This window comes from Anser anser, assembly GCF_964211835.1.
Source record: "Anser anser genome assembly, chromosome: 3".
Classification (NCBI taxonomy): domain Eukaryota; kingdom Metazoa; phylum Chordata; class Aves; order Anseriformes; family Anatidae; genus Anser; species Anser anser.
This window is the reverse complement of record NC_139722.1, coordinates 117,164,848-117,186,244: the sequence shown is the minus strand read 5'-3', so window position 1 is coordinate 117,186,244 and position 21,397 is coordinate 117,164,848. Positions and strand designations below refer to the sequence as shown.

The window sequence follows — 21,397 nt, the reverse complement described above, 5'->3', positions numbered from 1 at the left end:
TGTTTCTCCTTTCATTGTCCTCACTGTACATAGTCTGTTACAGCTAGCGTCTGCCTCCTGGGCTCAAATTGTGAAGATCATTCTCTACACCTATTTTTGGCTGTCCTCTTTACAACTCTTCCCTTTCACATTTAAATTATTTTTCATTTTGGCTTTCTCAGAGATGAGGTTGGTTGTCCAGAAACTTACTATGTTATGGAAGTGTTATATCACAAACTATTTTTTTCTGTTTCTGCTTTGTCTCTTCACGCTGCTTGCTCTGCTTAGAATGCCTTCTGTGCTCCTGTGCCTTTTTTCAAACACACAAATTCCAATACGTTTAGTGATTGTTTTCCTCAAACTAACTCCACCTGTCTCCACTCCTCTTTTCACTTTTGTTATATTGGGAACTCTTAAACAAACATTCACTTATAAAACAAACTAAATTTATGCTACTAAACCATTTATCATTGTATTGTTACCAAATGATAAGTAATCCCTAACTTTGCTCCATCCAGCTCAAGGACTGAGGATAACAAATAATTTAACGTTCTTTGGTTCTAAGTAAACTGTTGGGGAGTCTGTGAGAACAGGGAGTTTTAACACTCCAGAAAAATTGTTTTGCCTCTCTAAGATGGTGATTGCCCCCTTCATACTAGGTGTGATTAAAAGTGCTAGAAAAGTGCCACCTAGTACAAGTAAAACATATCTCCAATTTTTGTAAATCCCAATATAACTGAATGCAGAACTTGAACTTTCAGGTCAGCAATACAACACTAACGTCAGCTAAGTTCCAACACCTACAATGAAGATGGGCAGGGTGCAGGAATGCTGGTGAAGCAAAAACAAGAAGATGTCCTTTTTTTGCCTGTAAGGACAGTCAAACAGAACTCCTCCTGGCTGTGAAAGCAGAGGAACTCATTGCCCAGTTCTTCTGCTGGGCCAGCCTACAGGGATGAAGAGGTAGGTACTTCATGTCTTTAATTTAAGAAAACTTATACGTATTATCAAACTTACAGCTGTGCAGGCCTGAGGGAACAAGAAGGATGCTAACCACAGGTCGTCTTGAGTTCACTATACCTTGCATTAAAGAGGAACGCAGAGCTGGCTGGGGGTGTTCCTCCTCGCACAGTCTCAGCCCTCCCAGTGGCAGCAGTTTCCTGGGGTTTTTGGCTGTCCCACATCTGGAAGTGAGTGGTGCAACACCCAGGAACACAAGTAAGTCATTTCTTTTTTTACACTGGTGTTTTGCAATTGGTCCAGTTGATAACTCCTGCTAGTGGAAGGAGATGAGAAAATTCAGGCCAGCAAATCATACAAGAAGTGGATACTTATGACCCTAAAATGGAAGCTTTTGCTAACTCTGTAGGGAAAAATGATATGAGGCATATTTCCAGAAAAGCACTGGGGCTGCAGTATATACTGTTTGAAGAGACTTGCTATTATTTTTTGTATTTTGGAGAACTAATACTTTGGATGTAAGTAACTACTCTCAGATTGTCACAAGAATTGTCACAAAATCTCTTAGCCTATACTTAATTTAGGGATCTCAATTTTATAGCTAGATGTTCTTCTTTTACCTAAAAGTTGCCCCTTCATCAACGAATATACTCTAGCTGGAAATTACTTTTGTATTCAAAAGATAAAGCAAATTTTGTTGAATATTTATGAAAAAAAGGTACCTAAACTTTTAGAAATATTAGAAAAAATTAGAAAGAGAGAAGCCTAATCTACTAAAACATGGCATTTTTCAAGAGGTTGTTCTCCACCCTCTATATGGACACCTAAAACAAAAGCAATGCAACGTTTACTAAACAGTCTTTGTACATCTATCCTGTTGATGTTAGGTGTCTGCTCTTGTTAGTACAACAAACCTCACCTAAGTGCAAAGGGGATAACCGACTGCAAACTTTTAAGGGAAAACCTCTCCTGCTGAAAGAGCAGCACATCATTATCTTCTGCATGATTTAAGTTTGTATGATGAGGTTGTCATATGTTGGTGTCCTGTAAAATAAAATATATGGGACTTAACTCCTATACAAACTCATTTAGTTAGACATATCAGTTAATGGAGAAAATAAACCTGCATGTAAAACGATGCATTTTATTGAATCAACCATGTTTTCCAAAGGCAGCTTGCCCTTTCTTGGTAAACTTGTTTCAAATTGCATACTTAACTCATTTGAGAATTAAGTTATTCTTGCTAACCTCAGTGTGGCTATAATTAAGAGTAACAGTTCCTTACTTTCAATTTCCCAACTACTCACCTGTCAAATTTATCTAACAAACAGTTGTTTGCTACAAAATTGCAAATGACCATAAATTACTGAAGTGGAAGATTTACAGAATTTCAAGAGGAAAAAAATAATACTGTTTGTTTCTAACGAATTAAATTTCACACTGAGGTCAAGTAAGGCAGTACAGTGCATGCAGACTTAACAGTGGTAAGCATCGTACCAACCAGAATAACATGGCATTCTTAATAATCTTTCCCTAAAACTGTCTACAGAGTTAGAAACAAATTCTGTCTGCAGTTAAACCAATCTCAAAAAGGTATTTAAAGAGGCCGCAAACTATATTCTTCATATTTCTTGAAAGATCTAATTTATCATCTGTTTTATAATCCCTTTCAGTTCACCTCTGATGAGTATCCCATTTCCTAGAGAGACAATTTGCCACTTAATACACTGAATGTTAAAGAACTACAAATGCTTTCTACTGATTCGTGTAGCTTACCTACCTCCAATGGTAGTATTTTACTGCAGTTGAATCATAATTGACCTCTCGAGTTAAGCTGTAGGTAAGTGCAAATGAGATCAATTTCCCCAAGTAAATCTGTTTTATATACATAGTCTGACTTAGAGGCCACCTCATTCACTAAAAAACCATAAATAATGCTTAAATTATATACCATATTATAGAAGTGGGTCTTTATTCTTCCCACAAATAAATTATAAAAAACAAAAGTTAACAATGTATAAAAAGTAATGCCCTAACAAAACTATAGTGCTGTTATCATTCCATATTATCTTTGGATTGCTGCAGTAAAATACGTATTTCTTCAAAATACTGCTTCTTCCAACATTGTCTTGCACTATCTTCGTTAGAGACAGGAACGCCTTTGCACTCTAACTGCAGTTCTGTTTCAGCAGCCATATCGTTGAAATTCAAGGTAACCGTTGCATAATGTTCTGAAGGAAGAAAAGATAACATTTCAATGAAGTGTTTTTCAAAGGGTTAAATTAAATGTATGGTAGCGAATTTCATCTACTTTTGCCTACATCTGAGTGAAGCCTATTTTCACAGATGATAACTTCTGTGGACATCGAGCTATTCTCTAAAAAACACAGACTAAGCAAGCTTCCAGTTAGCAAGGCTGTTAACTGTCATGTTGTTGGTTTTGTTTTTTTTTTCCATGCAAAGTGTAGTCTCTGTTAGGGGTCCTCAGAAAGACTCACCATCAGGCCAGTTTCTGCACCTCCACTTCAAGACAATTCTTTGGCTTGGGACCTGGATGAAAACAAGAAGATTCCTCTTGTTAGCATGTTTTCTGCTTTCGGGATAATTCACACTGCAACTACTGAATGCTAATTCTTCCCTGAAAAGTAAGGAAGGGAACATTATCTTACATAAGCAGAAACACCACTGCAACCAATATGGAAATTGCTTTTTGTCTGTTTGTAAATAAACTGTTTTCATTAAACTCTCAGCTTGCTATGTCCCGTTATTTTCTTCTCTCTATGGAAAGGTCATGCTGATTAAATACTAATGTAAAATATCGGTTTTATTGCGGACCTTGAAATGGGGGCAAGTCATGCTTTCACTCCTGCACTTTACTCCCTGTCATCTGGATGGCTATAAGATACCAAGTCTAACCTCAGCCACTGTGTACATGGTTTTCAGAGGTTTCAAAAACAGAGCCAAGCTCTAATCACCACTTTTTATTTTGTATTTGCAAGAGCACTCAGTTGGAGACAGTGAAATATTTGCCTTGAACAGCACAGAGATCATTTCTCCAGTTACATGAGGAATAGATACGGATTTGGGAGATAAGACTTAAACCTGCTTTCTAACGCCTCTTAATAAATAAATAAAATAAAAAAAGAAAGGTGGTGCTCAGTTCCCTCCCCCAGTGCAGGTCATTAAAGTATAACTGATCCCTGTTCTTTTGCTGGGGAAGAAAAAAAAAATCACATAGTAGCAATTTCTGCCTTTGTTGTAGAGGAACTGAACAGGCATTAGAAAAGCTCATGTCAGAAACTTATGCTACTTTTTAACTCAAAGAAGAAACTGACCCATCGCCACCCCTATTTTTTAAGTGCAAAATAGAAGCTTTTGTTTGTTCTTACCAATTCTGTGTATTCACCACTGACGCAGCCATCAAACATCTGGAGTTTCCCTCCTTTCTCAGCTTCAATCACAGCAGGACACTTGGAAAACTTCTGTACCAACTAGGAAGAAAAGAATACAGCACAAGTCGGTCACCTACAACCATACACTGATAAATAACGCACCATATTATGAGACAAGGGAGGTTTGTATATAAATTATGTAAAGATGCAATTTCATTTTGTGAATTTGCCTTTTCTTCCTATTAAGTTAAGGATAAAAAAAGGTCTAAGCCACCCTAATAAGCTCTCATTAAACATGTAAAGCAGAATGAGCCTCCTGCCACCTTACAGAGCTTTCTGCTTGCTATCTCAAGAACTTGACAACTCGGTCAGCGAGCTAGCTTTTGTTCAGTGGTAGGACACCATTGAGCTGACACACTACCTCAGCAACTGTCAACTGCTTTTCCATTTTCTCCACTGAAATTCCTCAGTGGCTTAAAACATGAATCTTTTCAGCAAAACTTAACAAATAATGACTATCAGAATTATAAATACTTTGTGACGTTACAAGAAGATGACAGCTCACTAATTTTTGGATGATTACCTCTCTCATTCCATTTAATGTACCTAGGGAAAATTATCTTGACACTACAAATGTTACACATTTTATCACTTACACAGCTATTCAGATGTAATGATAGCCTCCTTTCTTGTACAACTCTTAAGCTCGTGTACTGAAAGTACCACTTACTTCCTTAGTTGTGAAGATGCTATAAAGCTCATCTGCTGGAGAGTTGAATATTTCTCTCATAAGTATCTTCACGGTTGGAATTTTTACACCAACTGTATCTGAAGAATGTGGCAAAACAGAAGCCTGTAAAGCAAACAACAGTCACATGAATGACAGCAAAATCAGGCAATTCTAAGTTCTGAACGTTCAACCTTACACATGCTGTGTTGTAAATATACAATAACTAAACAATGTACTTCAATATTTTTGACAGCAGTATTAATCAACCGTTACAGAACACCATTAAAGATACACGCTGGTATCCCCACCCGGTAGACCCATGCCCGGGTTCTGTGACAGGGCATTTCGGTGTCACATGCCCTGATCACAGCAATAAGCAGGCAGCGCCATCCCAAAGGCTTCCATGTTTGCAGGTAACCACAGGGATATGCAATTGTTACCACAGCAAAATCTGCAGGGACTGCATTTATGACAGTATTAAACTTGTCCGACACTTCAAGCCAGCATACCTGCACAGCGTTCCCACTTAGTTTTCTCTCAGCAGCCACATCCTGACCAGTAGCTTTTGTCGGCAGAATCATTCCCAAGGTAAACTCTGTAATGAAGAAGAGCACTGTTCAGCACAACATTTGAGTCGTACAACCACCCTGACATTTTTCTATGTCATGAAGACTGCTGGCCAAAACTGCAGAATGGGTAAAACCATTGAGATGCACAAAATAGGACATTAAAGATGGGAGCACAGAACAGGACATACAATTCCAATCCCGTTTCCCTACCTAACCCATATGTCTTTATTACCCATAGTCAAAAAGCAATTTCCATAAAAATACAGGCTTTTCAAAAATACCTGACCCCAAATTAGTAAGATTTGCCCGTTAAGGCATAAACCATCGCCATTAACTTCTCAACTATTTATTAGCAAATGGACAAAGAGGGTAGAGCCCTGTTCTGCTAGCCAACCAGTCAGGCTGCAGGTCTTGCAGTGATTTCTGTGGTCAGCACATGTAACAAAAATATAGCCCGGATCACTACAGAAGCTTCTGGACACTGTCACATTTGACAGCAACAAAGATCTTGACTACAAGGACTAACCTACTAACATTTTTATCTCAGCTGGTGACAGTCAGAAAGAAAAAAAGGGAAAAACCCACAAAGGACTTGCCAGTATATCACCCATCTCTTCGAGAAAGAAGACTGCTTAAAAACATACGCAGCACACTGCCTTACATTACCTGTTTTAAGTGCTTTCAGGTAATCTCTGAGGGCCTCTCTGACTTTGGTGGTTCCTTCAGTTCTCATAAGGTCCTTCAGAACGTCGCCTTCCCCTTTCTTTTTGCTAACATTTATCTAGAAACAGAAAAATGATGACAAAATCTAAGACGCATCTAAACATTAGCCTTTTAGGTTCTGGCAATAAAAGAGAGTATTTTGGCTTTGTTTACTATATTCAGGGGACAGCTGCAGTTTCAAGTTCATTATTTTCTCCATTTATCCTACCTTTGCTAAAAAACCATCCTTTTGGGTTTTCACTTAAATAAATTCAGTATCTATCTCATTTCCAGGGCGGATTATTCAAGATCAAGTATGAACAGTTATCTAATACACAGCAAAAGCTGAGGAATCTGTAGAAGCCAGAGTGTCAACTACTATACAACAACCAACAAGGAGAGTCCTTAAGTTCTTAGGTTGTTTTTTCTTTAAGATTATAACAAGCAGAGTTCTTCTCAAATGTGTAGTTAGTATACAGTCACAAACAATAATTAGCAAAGAAAACCGTGCACATTCCTAGTAGGTAAATTTGAGAACAGAGATGAGTATAAGATTCCAAATATAAAAATGAAAACATGAAGAGCAAAATAAACTATCCAAGTGTAATTATCCCACTTCATCAGAGCATAAATCAAAATACGATGCCTAAACATTGATTAATGCTTTATTTAAGAATTCTGAACCTATATAGCCATATCAGTATTTCACACCTACCTCTGTATCATCTACCTCATTTTCTTCTGACAGGTTAGGAATTTCAACAGATCCCTTATGTTTCTCACCAGACTCTTTCACTGTACCTGTATTAACATAACGAATTCTTAAATGCATTATTAAAAACTATTTTCCCCATCACAAGAGCTTGGAAATTAGTTGTTCAAAACTGTTACTTGAAGCAAGTTGCCTAGAATCAAATGTAAAGGAACTGAAGAGCAACAAAAAGTCTCAAATATGTCACAATACTTGCACAGTAAACTATTCTCAGAACTGTATTTCCTGCACAGAGGCAGTCAGTGGATATATGTACACTCACACAGGTACACCCTCTCATTAAGCTCATTTTACACTACCATTCTGCTCTCATCTTCAGTTGTCAGCTGTTCTAATACTCTCCACTTTCAAAGATGTGTCTGCCATCACAGAACATGAATCTAAAAAGGGGGCAGGGGAAAAAAACAACTTCCTCCTCCCCTAGGCTTCTCTGCCCATTAATTAGAAGCTCCCTGGAATGCCAGCTATTCCTCCTCGAATGCCTCGGAAGCTCCTACCATACAGACACATTACCATCAAACACATGTACGTATGACAGACAGGTGGATGACTGAAACATACAGAATAGGAAACTTCACTTGCCAACATTTGAGAACAATCCTTCTGCTCTTCGCAGTTGTACTGAGAACTGCCGGTAATAACTGTACTCGTCACACAGGCTGTGCAGCACCAGAGAACATGCTCTGCTCCTGTGTCTTTTTGGGCAAAGGCCCACGGTCACTTACCTCCTGGGCTATAAAGCTCTACGAGCTCGATACACGTGTTCTGGAGCATGAACCCTACCCTTGCTTTAGACCCTTCCTTGCTTTAGACCTTTCTGTGGAAGGATTCAATGTAAGGTCTGCCACGTTTAGTTTTCATTCCAGTGAAGACCCCCTTGCCTTACAAAAGCATGTAGTTAATTAAATTTGTTCACCATTTAGATCATGTTAAAATCTCTTAAGAGAGCAATAGCAGAAGCATGCACTTCTGCCCCAAATCCAGTTATCTTCATACTGTTCTATCCGCAAGACTAAAATACAAACAACCCAGTGTTAAGCGTGACTGCAAAAGGGGAGTTATCATCAAGGCCAGCATCATATTTATTTGGATTCTCTCACCTTCAAAGGAGCTAGCCAAATACCAACTCCCCTTCATTACCTATGCCCCGAAACAATCGCCTACCTACGGGGCGGCACTAACCGCTGATACAGCCTCGTGGCTGAAGGTCAAGGTCACAGTGAAGTACACGCAGAAAACGCTCAGACATTTCTACGCCAGAAGAAGAGTGAATGATGGTTAGTAATGCAAAGTGGAGTATGGTGTGAAGATCCCATCCTTGTCAGAACAATTCAATGAAGCACAGCATGGGACACAGTCAATTAGTCCAGAAGGACAGCCACATCCACACAGCAAAAGGTAAGCTACAAGACCTCCCTCGGGCTTCTCAGTGTCTCCCAGGAGAACCTGTTAGCTCCAAGTAGGAAGCCACGTGAGCTACTTAATTAAACCGTTACTATGCTTCAGAACCCAACACACCTCCCATGCAGCCTCCTCAGTTTCCTCTCTACTGTTTCCTTCCAGTTCCAGGATTAGCACTGGCAAAACTACAGAGCACTGTTTTTGCACACGTTAAAGCAAATCTTACGTTCAGGTACTCTCCCCCACGATATGTGCAAGCATGCAGGAAGAAATTTTTAGGAGCAAAACACAAACTTGACTTCTATCCATTCTGCTAATTTTATTACCAATGTTAAGAACTCTTAAAATACAGATTCCCTGGTAACACAGGCCAGGATGACAAATTTAGTTTTATATAAAAACAGTAAACAGACTTTCTCTCCTTCCAAAAAAACTGCTTGTCCAAGGGATTGATGCAGGTGTTATCTGTGCTGGACAGTAGAGTCCAATCAGTTAACAAAGTTGGTTGTTCAGCATTATGTAGGTACAGCTGTGGTACAGCTTCACATTTTTACTATCACTGTAATGTAAGCAAAATTATGACCTTTTATGAAAATAAAATAGAAATACTCCAGTAGCAGAGCTAAGAATAAATGATTTTTTGTTGTCGTTTTCTAACAATCCACTATTTTAGAAAATTAACGGTAAAAGCATGTTTCTTGGAAAGACCTACTTATAAAACCACTGTTGCAATACGTGTTTAAAAGGACATACACCACAGTCCTCATAAAGCTTCCATCACCACGTAGAATGATCCATTAAAATCCTCATTACATCCTCAAAAAGTGAAAGAGAGAGCAGCCATTTTGCTCAATTACAGTGCCATTAAGTACTGTTAGTTCCTCACTTTCTTGGTGCTCTGTAATCCTAATTGCTAAGGGGAATATTTTTCTTCCCAAATTGGACTTTCCTAAATGGCTACAAATTTCAGGATTTATATCTTTTTTGTCCTTAGGTATCGACATTTTAATTACAGCTTGAATTCCTAGTTATCCGGGAAGACATGCAGAAGGAAATAATTACAAAAACTATTGTTTTCGCAGTTCAGTCTCAACTCTCATTTCTAATTAAGAGCTCTCAGAAAACACACAACGTGGTGGCTAGCACATAAAAATCAAACAACCCCAGCTGTTTCAGAATTTCACCGTGTAGTAGCAAACTCTTTTAAAACTAACCTCACACATTACCTAACACAATACTAGCTGTCTGTAGTTAACACTGAAGGGCACAAAGATCTAATACAGAAGAGGAAAATAATTTATGAAGAATTTGTATAGAAATGTAAACAACAAAACACTGTATATCTGCCTATTTCTAAGCTTTAGACAGTGAAATAAAACAAACAAAAACAGGACCAAAACTATTTAAAACTTTGATAATTTTTGCTTATTTAAAAACTGATTATAAGTATTTAAATTGCACTGATATAAAGCGTACCTCCCTTTTTTTCTGTTTGCCTTCCTTTCTGTTAGATTTAGACCACATGTGTAACTACTTTCTTGGTTTATAACGCATTTATAATATAGTTAACTATCAAGGTGAACCCGAACTAAACGTAAGTACTTCTTTAAGCCTCCTAGTCTCAATTCCAAATCTGTTCAGATATGAGCACTAGTCTCATCATCAAATCAAACGCTGAAGTCACAGTCAGCCAAACCAAAGCGAAACAAACAAACAAAAAAAACCCATAAACAACCCGCAGTCACCAAGAACTGTGCTGGACAGGGCACCACAAAAAGGAGAAGTGTGAAACACCGCCCGCTGGAGCAGCCAGCAGAATCACCGGCGGCCACAGTCCTGTTTTGGGGCACAGGAATAAAGAGGGAACATTAAACATGGCCCTTGGCATTCCTGCCTCCTACAGAAAGAGCGAGGCCTGGGGGACAGCCCGTTATCCCCCCAGAACCACCGTTTCCAGTTCCCTTACTCCCACCGTTTATTTTTTTCCTCACACAACCGTTATATCCCCAACGCAAACGGCGCTGGGCTTGGGAACGTGCCCCTCTGCTCGGTTAGCCCGCCCGCCGAGCCCCCCGCCGCCCCCGCACCTCTCCAGGCGAGCCGCAGGTTCCACTCGTAGAAGAAGATGAGCTTCCCCTTCCGGCTGCTGCAGGACGCCTCGCCCTCGGCCTGCTTCAGCTCGCTGATCTCGCAGCGCCCGGCCTCGCCCTCCACCGCCAGCCCCACCAGCACCTCCTTCAGCTTGCTCTTGGACCAGCCGGTCGCGTCCCGCTCCGTCCTGCGGCGGAAAAGCGGCGCCCGTCAGCGGCCGGCGGCGGCGGGGCGCCCACCCCGGCCCCTCACGGCCCGCGGCCGCCTCAGGGGGCCCCGCGCGAGCCCCGCCAACGGCCGCCCCTCACCAGTGCCAGTTGTTGACGTTGGTGGCGTCCGCGCGCTCCTCCACGATCCACCGCGGGTCCCCCTGTCCCCACTTGGCCATGGCGCTGCCCCCAGCCCTCCGCACCCGGCCCTCGGCACCCGGCCCGCCCGCGCCGGCGGCCAGAAGGTGCCAGAAGCTGCCCCTCCCCCGAGGCGGCGCTGAGGCGGCTCCGCGCGGCTCCCGGCCCCTCAGGAGGCGCAGCCGGCGGGCCCGAGCCGCCGCGGGTGTGCAGGGCACGGCCGTGTAACAAGAAAACGGCACAAACAGCACGAAACAGCCCTCCACGCCCCTTTTGGAAAGGCGAAAGAACAGAAAAGGGGATGAAGGCTTGAGGAACGCTTCATCTACCCCTAATGAAAAGGCAGCGCAGGAGGAAGCTGGCCGGTTTTTTCGTGTTTTTCTTTTGTCTTCTTTTATTCATAACACACAGAATTAAATACCCCGTAAGAGGCAACTCTATCGCTTGTTTTCTTTCTTGTCCATCTCTTACAGCACAAACAGGAGTAGCAAGCATTAAAATTCAGATAGCGTCCCCCTATTATTACACATTTAATTTTGTATTGTTACAGTGGTTTTGTGGCTTTCATAAAAGTTCTCTTTGTCAAGCATCGTTACTGAGGAAAGCTGTCATCATCGGACTCATCTAGTTCAGATTCTGTATCCAAAATAATTGCCGCTTCTGAAAATTTTACTCCTTTTATTTCTTTCTCAGGGACAGGTGTAAGTGAAGGAGCTGAGTCATGATTTGAGCAGTCCTGCAAGAAAACAAAGAACACAGCTGAGGCAAAGCTACCGATGGCAGAGTGGACAAATTCTAAGCACCAGAAGTTATATCACTTTAACGTGTATTCTGCCTCTGAAGCTTGCAATGAAAGCATCATCTTCAAAGCTGCAAGCTTTAGGAGCAGCAACACACGAGAACCCTTTCCTGTACTTGTTCTGCAAAAGATGGAAGAGACCCACCCTTCTTTTCTGCATCACAAAATCCTCCTCCTCCTCCCTCCTAAGCAAAGACAAACAGCCTCTCCTCAAAGCTGGTCATTACTTATGATTTTTTTTTGCATGGATGAGTTCAGTCACAAGTTTACAGTCTTTTAATAATTATTTCAGTAATTTGATGAATAGTATAAAATAACTTTCACTCCATTCATTGCAATTGAAAAGCCAATTGCCTGTTTTGTTGTGATTTTGGCAGTGGCTTGGCACTTACATTTCTAGGTAGAGCGGCATTTTCAGAAGCTACCTTTTTTTCTTGTTCACTGCTGATATCTAATAGTGTCTCAAGGTAATTGCACTTTTCATTGGCCTGAAGTACGTCTTTGTCAGCATTGCCTTCTTTGGTATCCTGCAGGTTGTTAAATGCTATTGTTTCAGTTCTTCTGAAAGAGAGTTAAGAGAATTCATAACACCTTCATCTTACAAATAGTTACGTGAAAAAATCTTGGCTTGTCTGAAACAGAGAAATACGTATGCTGATTTCAAAATTACTGGGATTTTACCCAGGTGAATGATATGTAGCTTCTTGTAGCCTGAAAGCTTTTTTCCTGCATAAGGCTTAACAATAATTATTTGTGATGCAAGATTAAAAGGTATTAGCTCCCTCAAAGCATAGATACTATAGCCTATTACTGTAACAGTTCTTAGAAATCAACATACACACTATTGAAAGATGCAAGGAAAATCGTATGTTACCAGAATAACCAAGAAACACGTCTTTTGATATGGCTGTTTGTTTTTTTTTAATGTAAATTTGTGGTATCAGCATTCTACTTACACTTCATTTGTATCCTCTGGTTTCACTAGGTTGTTCAGACTTCCATTTTTGTCAGCTAAATTCGGATTATCAATACCCTCCACTTCATGTAGCTTCTTAACTGAATACTGTTGTTCATACAATCTGAAAATGATAAATGCATTAAAATTAAATTGCTTATTCTTTTTAAAGACTGGCTTTACAATTGTTTTCCAAATAGAACATGAAGTTATTGGTATCATAGTTTTAATATACAGCATCTATTTTCTGTATTACTCTGGCAATTAGTTTTCAGTATTGCCTATTTTTTGATTATATATTAATCGTAATAGTGTAAATATGAGCTAACCTCTTGAAAACATATTTCTTTTCCTCATCTACATAGTCCTACAGGCATTGAAGTCAGCAACAAAACGTCCCTTGACTTCAGTACACAAGTTAATGTGGTTAGAGAAGACTTAACACGTGTATATTACAGGTACTTATGGCCTCCTTCACAGCCAGAAATTTCTGCTATCCACATTTCTGTTTTTAAAAGTATTTGTTTCTGCTGTTGCTTTGTGCCAAAAACAAAAGAAACCAACTTTAAGTTATGTATATTGAGAGGTGTCTAATACCTAGAGTAAAAAGCCTATTTTGATAGACGGCAAATCTTAGGCAATACTTGATCCAAATATGAACAATTTATCAGATTAGTCTTTTTCAAGTTGACATTTAAAGTAAACTAACTGTTGTCAGTCTAAACTACATTGTTAAAGTAAAAATATGCATACCTTTTCCTTTTTATAGAAATAACCACATATACCAGGAAGGCTATGAGGGTACAGGCTAACAGAACACTGAGAACAATAGTTGCAATGAGTTCAGGAGTTGTCGAGTCAGCAGGAGTCTCTTCTATGTCAGCGGTAACAGATGTTGAAAATATCTTCTGAAGTTCCTTCTCAATGGTTGCCTTCTGCTCCATAAGTTTTCTATAGACAGAAAATTAAAATGCTAATGATTTGTCAAACCCTCATTTAGGCTTGCAGAGTACTGAAGAAAATAACAGAATTTCACACCCTGGTCTGCCAAGATTGTCTTGTCATGTCTTCCATTCAGGAAAAATTCCATTTTCTAGCAACCAGTCCTGCTGCTTATGAACTAAAATGATGCAAAACTTGGAAAACTGAACTTGAGATGTCAGTATCCTCTAAATCCAGATCAAGGCAGCCACATATAAACAGTTTAGAAACACCAAGAGTGCTTTCTTCAGCGAAAAGGGATCATAGAATCATAGAACCATTTAAGGTTGGAAAAGACCTCCAAGACCATCTGGTCCAGCCATTCCCCTACCACCACTATCACCCACTAAACCATGTCCCTAAAATCGTCCATGCAGAGTGCTTCCTATGACCACAGGCTCTTTTAGTTGTTTCAACCACAAACCATTTCTGGTTACACACAGGTGTTGAGTCTAGAAATCATTTGCTTTTAAACAGCAGCTCCCCTTAATAGTATGTTTGCGTGAACATGCATTCGTACCACTATAAGGTTATGAAACAAATGTAAAATACAACTGAAATTTAAGTTTTTAATCAAAATTCTGCAATTCAGAAGTGAAGGCAACATCTATTTTAGTGGCATTATTTCTGCTTCCATTTTCTGTAAAACTGACTTTTAAAATTTATTTTGCACAATTAAACAGCCACATTCACGCTTTCAACAGACTCTGGATATTACCTTTGAATAAATAATGTAAGCTTTCTGAATTCTAAAAAATCAGTTTGAGCTGTTAGGTAAGTACCAGAGAAACTGTTATGTCATCAAAACTCATCTACTTGAGACATTAATAATGTTAAGGGAAACAAAACCTAGCTGTATAGATGTGATACCCAGAAGATGGACTATACAAACCTTTTTACATCTTCTGCAGGTATTTCCTGGTTTGCTTCATCAACAGCAATGATTTTTATGTAGGTTACATCAGTGCTTTCTCTTGTTCTTCTTTCAAACTCATTGGAATAAACATCAACAATGTATATATTCCATGCAAGTATATCTTCTATGACTCTGCCATCATATTAAGAGAACATTGTTAATTAACTGGGCAATGACAAATTCTTTTAACACTGGAAATTAAATGATAGAAAAGTAGTACTTAATACAATATTTTGCAGATATTTAGCATTTTAATCTAAGGATGTCAAAATGCAGGATTATCATCAGCAAAGGAATTAAGCTTTTTGCCCAATATCATTGGGTGATTGAGTAGCAGAGAAAAATAATATCCAGTCCTTGTCTCTGACTATTAAACAAAAGTATATTTCGTTAGTAGATGCTATAAAACTTTCGTACATAGCCTGAAAATTCTTAGCTAGGTGCCATTAGCATAACTGAACAATTAGAGAAAAGAAGGATTAACAAACCCTTAATACCTAAATTTCATAACCAATATTGCATAGTATACCGTATGTTTAGTCATGCTTTTCAAAGTGACATATGGTCCGTTTCATACTTGACTTTTTATGATAAATACAGGTAGTGATACCTATGGCGTACCATGAACAGTAAAGGTGGGGAAAAGGGAAATTTGTTCTCATAATCCTTACTGTTTTCTCCCAGTTATTTAATAAAGAGATTTTCTTGCTGGATCAGACCATTGGTGCCATTAATCCATCATTCTGATAGAAGTTAGTACCAGCTGCTTCCAAGACAGGAGGAGCTCTAGGGGTTCCATTTAATTTTTACCAACAAGAAATTGGTGGCATAACAATGTCAAACTCATTTTTCCATTCTTCAAAGCTATTTCCCCTCAAAAGCACAGGACTTGATATTTCCAATGTAAATACATGTTTATGTATAATCAAAGTATTAGGTGTCTTCATTAACAACACAGAAAGGCCAAAATGTGTTTTTTCACTTTACTGTGGCCATCCACACATTGCTAGCTAATCCCCTAGGGTTGTAGGGGCTGAGACCTTGAAAAGCACTGCTGCTGTGCCACAAGGGGGATTTTCTCATTTGTATTAAGTGAGTTTGTTTTGAGGACTCGTCTTAGGACGCTTGTCAAAGAATGAAAGATTAGTACATCCTCTATCCAATCTGTGTCCACATGTGTATATTGGGCCTACAATCCATGAAAAATTATTAAATAAATAAATAAACTTGTTCCTAGGCTGTTGAAAATTACAGAAGCATTGAGGTAGGAAGGAATATCTTGAAATCGTCTAGTCCAACAACACTTCGACATTTGTCAGCTCAGGCCAAAGCCTTACAGGTAAGAACTGGCATATCTTTCTGACGGATTCCTGTGAATTCCCTCAAATTATTCTGCACTACATCAATTTGAAGGCTTAGCTTTTCATGAGGGCTGGCTGTATCAGCTCCCCTGTAAGCTGTCAGACCCCTATCTCAAAGGAGCTCTACATTTGTCACCAGATATTATATCAGAATAAGCTTCACAGTTTCATAAATACCTTTCTACTTCAGCAATGCTTTTTTCAACAACATTGATCTTCTGATTAAGAACAAGTACCACAATGTTTTTACTGGAGCTGGAATCAACAGTTACCTAAGAAATAAAGAAATTGCCTGTAAGGTTTTCTAAAGCATTTACATCTCTCTCCAAGATTGACTTTCAAAAAAAGACTCTGATGGTGATGCTAAGAATGAGAGATCATAACTTTTTACATCAGTAATTTCAATAGAAAGCAGTTTTTAAGATAGCATTCTAGGCAATTCTAAAGTTGAAGAACTTAATAAATTGTAACTGAACCAATATAGAACTCTACTATGCCTGTGAGCAAGGTTTCAGGGAAGAGTTTGCCGGATTTTCATATCTTGCATTCTCTTTGCATGCATGCAATTTCATGAAACAGATTTCCAAAATTAGGTATGGATAAATAAATCTGGATTTCTCTGCACAATTCCAGTTATACCTGTCAGTGATCTGCATGCACAAGTTATTATAAATGCAGTATTTAAAGGATGCTTATCTAATTTTATGTTTCAAATCTTCATTGGAGTGGATGAGACTTGGTGTAAAATGTATCTGCTGTGCATCTACATGGAGGTTCTTGCACTAATAAAGAGGATATCCTGGGGAAATTGCACCAAGGAGGGAGGAAGTGATATCAAATTGTAATACCTGATAACAACTCATAAGTCAAGGTAGATCTTTCTTTCCAGGGAAGAATAACTCAAGAGTAACTTTCTCCCAGAAATAGGTTAGATCCTTCCTCCTGTTCCTGTGCTCACAGTAATTGCCAAATGGTTCTCTCCAGTCTTATCCCAACCTCCCTCATCTCAAGGCAGCTTTGTTAATCTAGCCATGGCTGGAGTTAGTTAAGAGATTAATTTGTTCCATAAGCAGGTAATTGTCCTTTAAAAGTCAATTTTCATGTCAACAGATTTTTATCTGTTAAAGGAAACAGCAACCTTGTAATTCTGGCCTGAACATATGTGGTAGATACTGGCATTACCAACAGTCTCACTGCATGTTATTATTATTTTTTGTTTGTTTGTTTTTGGTCATTACCAAACCTAGTCCTTCTTGTATACACAGCTTTGACATGGAAGAAAATCAATACTATAAATAGCAATCTTTCTTACATTGACTTTTGTCTGGGCTGTGAGTCCTTTTCCACTTTGGTCTGCAGCCTGGACTTCCAGATAAAATGTTCCAACCTTTCCTGCTATAGAAACTGTAAAAATCTGCCCTGTATTTTCATTGATGTCAAATTCATTTGTTTGATGATTCACTAAACTGTACAGCAGAAGTCCATTGTCTCCTGAGTCTGGATCTGTGGCCTGGGTTTAAAAAAAAAAAAAAAAAAAAAAAGAAAAGATGATTATGAGACTCAGTGTATGTCTTTTGGGCTGTTCATTACCCTTCGATCATAAAACTGCAGTTTTTATTCGTAAGACTGGACTATTTTAGGAAAGTGTTGTCATATTTTTTCCCTTTGCACTAACAAAGTGGGACACAAGCTGTCAGAATCAAACCACGGGTATGAAAGGGGAAATAAATTTCCTATAAAGTCTAGGAGGATTCTACAACTGCAAGCATAAAGGAAGAAGACTATAGGAACTGAGAAACCTCCGACTTAGAAAGAAAAATACAAGAATTGCTCCATTTTGTATCTCATTTCCTATTTGGGTTTGATGGTAACAAAGCAAGTAATAGTACCAAAGAGAGAACAGTAGTCTGTGCAGTATGTAATCCTTGAGGCGTCATACCTTTAGGCAGCGCCAGGAGTCAGAACAGACTGCACATTCTTCTGACAGAACCACTGGTAGGACAGGTATGGACCAGTTCCCTAAACACCCCATCCTTCACCTGCATTATGATAAACCTGGATGGTGGGCAGAATTTGACTCAAGCATTTGAGAGCAGATTTAACAGCTCTTTTAGCCTAATTTAAATGCGAAAGAAATTGAAATCTTTCAAAAGATTTCTGTCCTTGTGAATAGTACAGACAGATACTCTACCTGAACTGTAATAACCGGGTACTTGTATGGCACAGAGTTTGGTACCCGAGCAGAGTAGACGCTTTGCAAAAATGCTGGCTCTTCATTTACATCCTGCACTGAGATTGTCAGCATTGCCACGTTTGGAGCAAACAGGCCTGTTAAACAAACACAGGTTATCTCGAGTGCTGCTCAGCCTCGTGTCTGCAACAACAAACATCAGCAAGGCACAACTTTCAGAGGCCAGGGCAGGCTGTGGCTTTACAGCAGTATCTTGGCTGCATGTGAGGATGAAGGAGAAGGAAGCAAACGCAGTTGAGACGTGCCCAGAGGAGCTCTGTTTGACTTCCGGGACCCTGGGGAGAACAGGCAGTGCACAGCTGGCTGTGCTATACTGGGCAAAGGACAGCCAGGTCCCTCCAGTTCATGCTATGGAGTCCAACGCCCAGGTATTACGTTCTTTTCTGAGACCACAGTAAGACCCTGTGAGAGTCTGCACCCTTGGAGGAAAGCTACTGCTTTTCTCTGCACAGCCTCGACCTTCAGCTGCCTGTCTTTCACACCAGACTTTTCAGTTAAAGAGAATCTTGATTCCTATAGTTAGTTGCAAATACAGAAGGCAAAGAAATATCTTGCATTCATTGCCCCTGATTGAAGTTGGAAAACCCTTCACAGGAAAGTTACCTGAAGACTGGACTGCAGCAGATGAGACATTCGCATTTGCTTCAATTACAATCACATACTGAGAAGTCTCCTCATAGTTCAAATTAATTCCCGTTTTCAGCTCACCACTTTCTGGATCCAACCTAAAATGACCTGAAAGGAAAAACATGCACCTCCGTTGTTATAGCTGCCATTTCACCTGTGGCTGTCCTACCTTTTGTGTCTCATTTTCTCTTAGGATGCTTCCATGGGCCCTCTCCTCTTACAAATATGAAGTGCTTCACTACCACTGGCTAAGCAGTGGACGCACCACAGCTTGGGGGGCACCTCAGACCAAACAAGCCTTAAACATGAAAAGGAGCAGCTACTTTGAAAAATAAAACTGCAGCCTCTTGTTGCACACATTTTCCAAGTTTTCTATCAGTTTTTAATTACTCCTGTTTTTTGTGTGCAAATGGAGTCATATCACAGCTGCAAAAGCTGAAGAAGGGCAGATGCCCTGAAAGGTGCGAGTGTAAGGAAATGATAGACTAAAAGAGATTGGCAAGGAGGAAGCTGCTTGTGTATGAAAGCTTCATCTTAGCTTCCTTAGCCCAAAAATTACCCTAACTTAAGACCATCAGAACCCATTGGCAAGTTATAACCACATCTTTAGCCAAAGGAGATTAACAAACTCTCATGCTGAAGAGCTCTGAAGGAAGTTCTTTGTGTGCTTTTATTTTTTTTCCTCCAAAGAAATTACACACACTTTTATCCTTGCTCTCCATCTCCTCATTTAAATACAGTGGCATCTACCACACAAAAGACAGGTTAGCATGTTATCTTAGTTATTTCAAGTCCTAAGGGAAATAGTACTCACCTTTTTCATTGCCAGATACAACTGTATAAACAATCGGTTTTCCTAAAGTTTCAGCCACAACAAAAGTGTAAATTAAATGATCCACTCCCGTGTTTTCCAACACTGAAATGCTAATATAGAAGACAAATGATAAAACATAATGTTAAATTTCCCAGCAGTTGTTGTGCTGAAAGGCTTCAAGATTTAAGTCCTTAAGAATAAGGTATCTGTGGAAAATTCTGCCCCATCCCCTCTAGTTGTTTGCCACAGCTCAAAACAACAATAAAAACTAATGTCCTTTTGTGCACACCAAAGGGGACAGCAATGCTATGATAACTATCTTCAACTTTCAGCTTTACTGTGTTTTCCACTACCTGACAAATATGTACCAGTTACGTTATGAAAGCCTCACCTGATTTGGCTCTCATTAAACTGAGGAACAAATGGACGGTTGTCGAACACATTAAGAGTAATCACAGCAGTGCTGTTTAAAGATGGAGAGCCTTTGTCCTCAGCCATCACTGTTAACCGGATTTCTTCAGAACTAGGCAGGTTTCCAGTTGTTATTATTTTCCCCTCGCTCCTATCTTCTATCAGGAAGAATGCGCTGAAGTTTATATCTGGGAGGATGTAGTATTCGATAAGGCCATTTTGCCCCTGCCATGAAAGGAACACAACTTTATTAAGATTAAGATAATTAAAAATATTAAGTTTAGACGTGTAGATGGGGGTACTTAGCCTAGCAAGAGAGTAACCTAAAGGAGCAATGTCACTTTTGCTTGCAGGACCATGTAATTTTCGTGCTCCCAGTCCTGTAGCACAGACTCACCAGAATCTTAGTATTTCCATGCTTAAATTGACAAAATGCCAGAGGCATTTTACTTAACTAGACAGAATCAGGACTCACAGCTACTTCATGCTGAAATTGTAACACTAGAGCAGCAGCAGCCAATGAACAGAGTAATCGTCATGTTCCCCCCATCCCCGAAAATTAATTTTCATGCTTTATGTATGGCCCCAAGACCCATACATATTTATAGTCTTAAAAACACAAGCTTATATAACAGTGCATTTAGGGAGATTTTATGTCCATAATGACCTGGAGCTTTGCACAAACTTTTAGACCACCATAGCTCATACAAAAACATTACCTCAATAGTTTTGAAATCAAAGTTCATAAACCAGAACATATAGATTTTTCAGAGAGAGGGTTGGAAGAGCAGGATATTGCTAAGTGAAGTGAAGATTTATTTTTCTGCTAGACTCCCCACATGATTTTGGACAATGAGCTTCAGATTCCTCGTCTGTCAAAGTGAGTTACAAATAACTATTCATTTTCCACGGGTGCTATAAAACTTTCCCCACACTGTAAAATGTACAGAGAACTATATTTTGATAGCGATATCAGTAGTAATAATGAATTTCCAGGATAAGAAATCTCATTAAAGTACTAAATAAAACTACATGCACTGGGAGTACATGTTGAAGGGTAGGATAAACACTGAAACAAGGGATGTAAAAAATGTCTAAATGAAAATTTGGGATTATCTATGGTAGGATGGGTGCTGATGAAAACAAAGCAGAAGAAAATTCAGAAGTAGTTTGTGAGTTACACAGCAAAAATGGAAAAAAAAAAGTCTTTAAAGAAAAAATATTGAGTTTAGACATGTAGATGGGGGTACTTAGCCTAGCAAGAGAGTAACCTAAAGGAGCAATGTCAATAAGAATAAGCTAAAGTCCCTTGGGTCCTTGTGGCACTTTGAGAAGTGCA

At 39.4% G+C, this 21,397-nt stretch overlaps 2 protein-coding genes across 2 annotated transcripts in view; both read right to left on the bottom strand.

The window, feature by feature from the left end:
- Nucleotides 1–2,070: 2,070 nt before the first annotated feature.
- Nucleotides 2,071–11,133, bottom strand: LOC310896862 (activator of 90 kDa heat shock protein ATPase homolog 2-like). The gene is made up of 9 exons (XM_083829739.1): nucleotides 10,905–11,133; nucleotides 10,593–10,783; nucleotides 7,048–7,133; nucleotides 6,297–6,411; nucleotides 5,571–5,656; nucleotides 5,062–5,184; nucleotides 4,329–4,430; nucleotides 3,438–3,489; nucleotides 2,071–3,170 (listed from the first exon to the last, which is right to left on the bottom strand). The coding sequence occupies exons 1-9, from the start codon at nucleotides 10,982–10,984 to the stop codon at nucleotides 2,995–2,997; spliced, it is 1,011 nt and encodes a 336-aa protein (XP_083685865.1). The 5' UTR covers nucleotides 10,985–11,133; the 3' UTR covers nucleotides 2,071–2,994.
- A 396-nt stretch (nucleotides 11,134–11,529) lies between these two features.
- Nucleotides 11,530–21,397, bottom strand: part of LOC310896852 (protocadherin Fat 4-like) — a 46,803-nt gene continuing 36,935 nt past the window's right edge. Inside the window, exons 36-46 of the mRNA XM_083829700.1 lie at nucleotides 20,039–20,283; nucleotides 19,648–19,757; nucleotides 18,810–18,941; nucleotides 18,147–18,283; nucleotides 17,268–17,465; nucleotides 16,133–16,227; nucleotides 14,571–14,726; nucleotides 13,451–13,648; nucleotides 12,699–12,821; nucleotides 12,135–12,303; nucleotides 11,530–11,679 (exon numbers count right to left, since the gene is read on the bottom strand). Coding sequence (XP_083685826.1) covers nucleotides 11,536–11,679; nucleotides 12,135–12,303; nucleotides 12,699–12,821; nucleotides 13,451–13,648; nucleotides 14,571–14,726; nucleotides 16,133–16,227; nucleotides 17,268–17,465; nucleotides 18,147–18,283; nucleotides 18,810–18,941; nucleotides 19,648–19,757; nucleotides 20,039–20,283 — 1,707 coding nt within the window. The 3' untranslated portion in view covers nucleotides 11,530–11,535. The remainder of the gene's footprint in view (nucleotides 11,680–12,134; nucleotides 12,304–12,698; nucleotides 12,822–13,450; nucleotides 13,649–14,570; nucleotides 14,727–16,132; nucleotides 16,228–17,267; nucleotides 17,466–18,146; nucleotides 18,284–18,809; nucleotides 18,942–19,647; nucleotides 19,758–20,038; nucleotides 20,284–21,397) is intronic.

Excerpts from the sequence above, each read along its gene's own strand:
- LOC310896862 (XM_083829739.1), bottom strand. The coding sequence starts at position 10,984 with ATGGCCAAGTGGGGACAGGGGGACCCGCGGTGGATCGTGGAGGAGCGC. Across the intron at positions 5,657-6,296 it reads CCTGAAAGCACTTAAAACAG|AGTTTACCTTGGGAATGATT; the intron begins GTAATGTAAGGC and ends TCTTCATTACAG. Across the intron at positions 3,490-4,328 it reads GTGGTGAATACACAGAATTG|GTCCCAAGCCAAAGAATTGT; the intron begins GTAAGAACAAAC and ends GTTTTCATCCAG.